Source organism: Homarus americanus, unplaced genomic scaffold (genome assembly GCF_018991925.1).
Source record: "Homarus americanus isolate GMGI-L3 unplaced genomic scaffold, GMGI_Hamer_2.0 scaffold23598, whole genome shotgun sequence".
NCBI classification, from domain to species: domain Eukaryota; kingdom Metazoa; phylum Arthropoda; class Malacostraca; order Decapoda; family Nephropidae; genus Homarus; species Homarus americanus.
The window spans coordinates 2,211,190-2,218,415 of record NW_024731054.1 but is presented as its reverse complement, the minus strand read 5'-3'; the positions used below and the strand labels follow the sequence as shown (position 1 = coordinate 2,218,415).

The following is a 7,226-nucleotide window of genomic DNA, read 5'->3' as shown; positions in this document are numbered from 1 at the left end:
TATGCAAGTTTGGTTTATGTGAACTTTCTTGGGACTGAAAACCTTGCATGCTTGTCATTTTTGCCTTAATATTCCCAGCTAAATTAGAGGTACATTAATACAGTAGTTTAGACAGACAGACAGACAGGTAGACATAGACAGATTTGGTGATAGACAGACATAGAGATGAAAATATGAAAGAGATACTGATAGATATAGATAAATGTACTGTACTGTATATAGATTGATAGACTGACAAATACTTTGGTAAATTTACATTTTCAACCAATATGGCTCACGAGTTGAGCAATGTGTATTTCCGATGGTTTAGACAATTTTAAGACACTTATCTTCTATGACATTTCCCTCGCAAATGACCTAAAATTACTTATCCTAACCCCCTAACTGGGAGGTCCGCCCCCCTGAATCCCCTGGTATATTTAAGCCCTTTGTGAGGGAAACGTCAAAGAAGAAAAGTGTCTTAAAATTGTCTAAACCAGGCGTGGCAAACCTGCGACCATTTATTATTTATTATTCTGGAGTTGGGTTAGGTAGAATTTATCCTACTGGAGACAGCAACTGGGTGATTCATTAGCTTACGGGAAACCACAACTTCACATATAGGACACGGGCTGATTTTTTTTGCCATTTTTCAGACATAAAAGTGCATTTTATATGCTGTAAAATAAGGTAGTAAAGATATGTTACTAGTATTATATCTTCTACTGTACCTACACATTATTAGGGGTATATTTTGGTCAGTTAGGTGATGCATCTTGGGGTCGTGGGATGAAACTAATTTTTCCCCTAAGTTATTTGTTTCAATATGTACCGTTTTGTTTATCACGGTAGTTTTCTGGAACCTAACCCCAGTGATTATCAAGGATACATGATAATGTTTCTTGGCATTGTAAAATAAATACATGTGTCTATAGGTTGTTTCAATGTAGTTCCTCATATACCAAGATTAACATTGTCATTATTCTGGTGGGTGTGTCTCATAAGTAAGACAAATGCTGTAACTGTAGGAAAAACCAATGTATCCACAGACTGCTTCACTCATCTTGTGTTAAAAGCCAAGAAACATTAAGATATTACTTTAAAAATTATTATGGTGGATTGTTTCATAAATGGGAAAGATTGTTATTGTAAACTGAAAATATCGTAAGGTGGAAGTGACGATAAACCGCTTCACTGTCCGTACTAATACAATATTAACATTACTTTTGGGTTAGGTAGGATTTAAATTTTGGTGGGTTGGCCCGCAGAAAATTACCTAAATCATAATGCAGCCCATGACTGAGGAAAGATTGCCCATGACTGAGGACAGGTTGCCCATGACTGAGGACAGGTTGCCCATGCCTGGTCTAAAACATCAGAAAAACACATTGCTCAATTCAAGAGCCATATTGGTTGAAAATGTAAATTTACCAATACTTGTATTGATAAATAGATACAATAAATAAAACAGACTGAGATAGGTATTGATAGATATACTGAAAGGCACATAAAGACAGACAGACAGACAGACAGACAAATGACTCCTGTAGTTTACCTTGCCATATGTGGTGGTGGTGCTGTGGTAGTGGTGGTGGTGTTATAGTGTTCATTGGAAATAAGTTCTACAATGGCAGCTTTTTGTCTCAGCCTGCAGTGATCATTTTCAGTTGTGATGGTGCTGTTCAATTTCCCAAAGGTCGTTAACTCATCTGTAACAAACAAAAACAATTAATATACACAACAGTTTATGATAAATATATGTCCATAAATTAATAGTCATTCAGTACAGAATTTGTTTGTTTTATGCAAGTTTGATTTATGTCAATTTTCTTGGGACCGTAAACCTTGCATGCTTGTCATTTTTGCCTTAATATTCCCAGCTAACTTAGTGGTACATTAATACAGTAGTATAGACAGAACAGTACTTTAGACAGACAGACAGACAGACAGACAGAATCCCAATTATCCGGCATCTACGGGGATTGAGAGGTGCGAGATTAACAGGTTTTCCCGTGAGTTCAAACTCGCTCTCAGGATCCCCAATAAATCCTTCAATACACAGTGCTACAGGCTGACCTCACAAATTTGTGTCTTGGAATTTTGAAATTCTTTAACTCTTATTAAACTCTATATATATGATAAGGCTTATAAATAAAGAAAATATAATAGTATAAAACTGCACAACGGTACAACTTTAAATTCTGATTAAGGATCTGGGTTCACAGTTTAAAAATTCAAGTAATTACAGTAGTTTTAATTAATGAAATTTGTAATAATTAGATATTCAGAACATTTAGAAAGTCAGTTACACTGTGCCCATAAGTTTTTAATCACCTTGATATACATTTTTTTTTAATAAATAGATACTGACAGATATTGGTAAGACATTTAGTATATACATTGACAGACTGGCAAATACTTATATTGATAAATAGAGTGACACATACACACACATATATATATATATATATATATATATATATATATATATATATATATATATATATATATATATATATATATATATATATATATATATATATATATATATATATATATATATATATATATATATATATATATATATATATATAAAACTGAGAGATAGGTATTGATAGATAGATATTGGTGGATAATGGGTAGATAAATTGATAGATAGGTATACTGAAAGGCACAGAAAGGCAGACACACAAACATAAATAAGCAGTTAGATCAGTGGTTCCCAACCTCTTCCGTTCTGTGACCCCCAGACAAAACATGATAACTTCTGTTGCCCCAGTCTAAATCTTTCTTCGATGAAACAAACTAAATGTCACTGGAAAGAGCAGTTGGAAATGATACTTTAATATTATTAGTTGTACATACAGTACCAGTAGCTATATAAAATAAAACTGCCACACAATAAAAGATTCCAAGTCATGGATAGTGTTTCTGAACAATTTAAACCTCTGTTGTGTCTCCAGTAAATGCTGTGTATTATAATCACACATAAATAAAATCAACTCCAAAACAACTTGGGCAATCAAAACTATGGACACTGTGCCTGTGTGTATAATTTACACGCATGCAAAAAGAATATTAAAAAAGTTAATTAAAACTCAGTGGGTTGGATGACATTGCTTTTTGTCATCAATTGTGGCATCAGTGGTTTAGTCACAGTCAGGGCACAGTGGAGGCCATCTTCCAGTGGAATTGATAGCGCTGTTTCTATTTGATGCTCAACAGCAAGAAAATACCCGCTTCACAGAGAAAGGTAGACGAGAATGGCAGAAGCACCACGATAACCAGTTTGCTGATAATAAGGTAACGGCCCATTGCCACCCAAAACTCTGTCAAGCATCATTAGCTCAGATGGTTTAAACCAGGGTGCAACCTTTATACACTAATCAGCCACTTTGTAAACAAGAAATCAGCCATCACACAGAGTAGCCCCCAATATCATGAGCATTTTGAAGCCATGTGCACTTGATATTAGGGGATATTCTGAAGTCAACAGTAAATAATTTTTGCTATACAAAATGCCCGAGTACAACACTGGATTAAAGAAAAAGTACTGGAATTTTCTAGTGAAATGGGGGTCCAGAACCCCCAGGACCCCCCTGGATCTGCCCCTGCAGCTGTACATCACCAAGAGCACAATACAGTACTACCACACTGAAAACACTGCTACTTGTTCGAATAGCCAAGTTAAGCAACGTTAGTACCTAGATGGGTGACTGCCTGGCCCTAAGAACACCACATGCTGCTGGCATAAAGACTCTACTGGAAATAAGTATCTCATGTCTTTGTCAGCTGTCCTTGATCAAATTGTCTGAATATTATCTTTAACCTCATCAATATATGGCTGACAATGGCTGCCCTTGTCTGCTAAATAAGAAAAGGATTTGAAGCAGATTTTCAACAGTAATTGTTATAAGTAATTTATGTACTAGCATTGTCAGGTATAATTTACCAGTTTAATAAAGAATATCAGGTTAGGTGTTTCCTGCATCAAGTGTTCCAACATTCTTATCTTACCTTATCAACTTGGCCGGCCGCTCATCACATGCTATAATGCCGGCCGCAAATATGAGGGTTGCAGACCCCTGGCACTCTGCTAGTTAGGTCAAGCCTTGTTTACTTTTATTATGAACTAGCATGGTTTAAATTACCCCTATGGTCAACAGGCTGGGAACCACTGACTGTTAAATAGATAGAAAGATATAAAGAGGAAGACAGACAGACAAATGACTAACAGCAGCACAGTTACAACAACTTGTCTTAAGAGTTTGACGGGCACAAAGATTTCCTGTATAGGCTATGAGAGCTGTTCCTTTAGTTTACCTTGCCATAGGTGGTGGTGGCAGTGGTGATAGTGCTGGTGGGAGCTTTTGTTCCATGCTCCAGTTATCATTTTCAGCTGTTATGGAGCAGTTCAATTTCCGAACATTTTGTTGTAACATCTCCTGTAACAAACAAAATATTATATTTACTATGAAGACCTAGGGGAGGTTAGGCTAGGTTAGACCCAGACAGCTGATGTACCATCCATTATCAATATCTTAGGTATTATTACAGTTTCAGCCACAACTCAGAGCAATTTTGTGCTTTCATTGGTACCAGATATCAAAATACCCCCACCTTAAGTACTTTCTGTTTAATATGGGACGGCTAGGAAGTTAGGTAAGGTTATGATTAGGATTCTTTGGATAGTTATGTCAGGTTCTATGGGGAGAGGAGGGGGGTGCTTCAAAACTACTCATTTCCCACTGATATGAAGGTCAAATTTGAATGAATCACACCAAATACCATAGAATAAACAAAACTTTATGGTAGAACAGTAGTTGTGGCTGAAACTGTTAATTTACATTATCTTCAAACTCACTTAACACGAAGTTGCCAACACCTAACTTAATATTGAGTCATATAATTATGGGGAGAGAAAAAGTAAATAAAAATAATTTAGCTATAACGTTTCCGTACGAAATTTATAGTTTTGAGTTATTTTAAATTTTATTTTATAATATTTGGCCAATCAGTGTGAGTGCTGATGTGCCGTAATACTCATAGACGAAAAATGTCTTAGAATTGTCTAAACATTACAAAATACATATTAAAAACAGCAAGAATGATCTGTGTAAGTCTATAAATTGAACTTTGGTTGCTGTAATCTGCAATTTTACCTTAATATTATGAATAATTGACGGTAAAATAGTCATATAATCCCTGCCTACATGTTATGTCCTGAGAGCAGTTCTCTTACCTTGTCCAAAATGTTCTCACAAGAATTATAAAGCTCTACCTCTCTTACAACACCATAATCCCTGCACACATCTCCATATTAATACTAACAACACAATATTAAAGCTATACATACCTCACAACACATGGCTGCTGTGTTTACACGGGAGAGCACCAGCCACGCTCCCTGTCAGGTAATAGTTTTGGCATTAAATTTATTTTATAAACGCCATTAAAATTATAAAATTACTCCAAAATATTATTAATTGTGTAAATTTTGTCAGTGTGTGTTGTTTGCCAATAATGCCTTAATAACCTTATATAGGGCCTCCCTCAGCAAGATGTTTCCACTTCACTAAATCAACCGAGAAAACTAATAAAAATATTTTCTCGCCGATTCTTGAGGATAATGATATTACCCATATTTATGTAACCATAAAATTTTTCCTTGGTGTATTCAGACGTATTTTACTGAAATCTAACCTTCATTTTTGGGCAAATGAGCAAATTTCGTAAAAAAAAATAAATAAAAATACTGTATATATATATATATATTATATATATATATATATATATATATATAATTTTATATTCCACTACTGATTAATGTATGTGAATTTTTTCTGTTATATATTTATTGTTCCTATTTTCCTTTTGTTTTATAACTCATGTAATTTTCTTTAATTTCCTTGGTTATGTTGTCCAAGTTATTTTTTTTAATATAATCTTAAATTTTCTTAGTTATATTATGTTTTTCCTATATTTTTGGTCTTTATTTCAGTATGTTTATTACTTTATTTTCCATATTTTACTTTTCTTACTTAGTTTATTTCTTTCAATGTCATTATTTGTTTATTATATTTTCCTCTTAATTATTTCAATATTTATCAGTACTTATTGTTTGTGCATTTCCTCTTACTTCTGTAGTGGACGTCTCCCCTACAACTGCGTAGCCACAGCCACCACCTGTTACCGCCTTCCCTAGCAACCCACCAGATGCGCCGCCGTATCCTAGCAACGAAACTGGGAACCAGCGACTTCTCGGGTTTTCCCAACATGACTCATAGCGGCTGCTGGGTATATAAGCTCTGTCTCTCCATTGAGATTCATTCTGACCATTCTTCTTGAACAAGCAACACCTCCTCCTCCGCCTGGCTGCCTTCGCTTCTCCTCGCCTGCCTGGCGGCCCTCGCTCCCGCCAGCGAGCATGGCGACCCACCAGCTGTCCTTCTCTGAGCTTCCTCACCAACCAACTCTCATTCTGCCCATCTTCCTGAACAAGCAACACCTCCAGCACCAGACTGTCTATCATATAACTTATATTATACAAGAAAACCACATTAGAGTTTCCTTCCATCCTGAGTGCTAGACAACATTAATATCTCGATACCCCTACACTTCTATTCTCAGCTGTAGTCAGTAATATTCTGTTCAATGGATTAACCTGGGAAAACCGTACCATTCTTTAACATCATCTCTTAGTATAATTGCTGTACTTACACGGTAGGCTGCCACCACCCAGGCTTTTATTAGAAAAACTGGTATCTTTTTTACTTTTATCCTCTTCACCACTGATCCGCTCGTTAGCTGCTTGGGCTAAGTGTTAGGTAGCGTGGTGGACGAGCTTAGGTATGTGAGTTACAGTGTTTATTTTAAGAGAAGCAATTGTTAGAAGGAAAGGAGTGATGATACTGTAGTGTGTATATGTGGTGCAGGTAGTCAACTTTCTCTAGGACCACATACACACATACAAAAAGGAGATCTCACACTCAGGATGGAGATGAGGAAGGAAATTCAGTATAGAGTTAACTCCAAGTATATTGTATGTTCAATGCAGTAGGATGCTGGGAGTTGCTGTATTGTGGAGGAGCTTCTTGAGAGGAGGTTCTTGTCAGCTTGAGAGCTTGGTGTAGTCGGTGAGGCAAGGAGGTATTGATACAATCCTCGCTACTCAGGAATCGAGGTGTGAAATGAAAGGCGCCGCTGATTGGCTGGGCGAGGACGGCAGGTGGCCAATCAGTGAGGAC

General features: G+C 36.2%; 1 protein-coding gene and 1 long non-coding RNA gene across 2 annotated transcripts in view; both read right to left on the bottom strand.

Moving 5' to 3' along the window:
* The window catches only part of LOC121867424 (DNA polymerase nu-like), a 4,589-nt gene extending 4,531 nt beyond the window's left edge, over nucleotides 1-58 (bottom strand). Inside the window, exon 1 of the mRNA XM_042367335.1 lies at nucleotides 43-58. Coding sequence (XP_042223269.1) covers nucleotides 43-58 — 16 coding nt within the window. The remainder of the gene's footprint in view (nucleotides 1-42) is intronic.
* A 1,476-nt stretch (nucleotides 59-1,534) lies between these two features.
* LOC121867446 lies at nucleotides 1,535-5,492 on the bottom strand. Its single transcript, XR_006089155.1, has 3 exons — nucleotides 5,336-5,492; nucleotides 4,303-4,424; nucleotides 1,535-1,688 (listed from the first exon to the last, which is right to left on the bottom strand). It is a non-coding gene; the product is annotated as an uncharacterized LOC121867446 (long non-coding RNA).
* Between the last annotated feature and the right edge of the window lie 1,734 nt (nucleotides 5,493-7,226).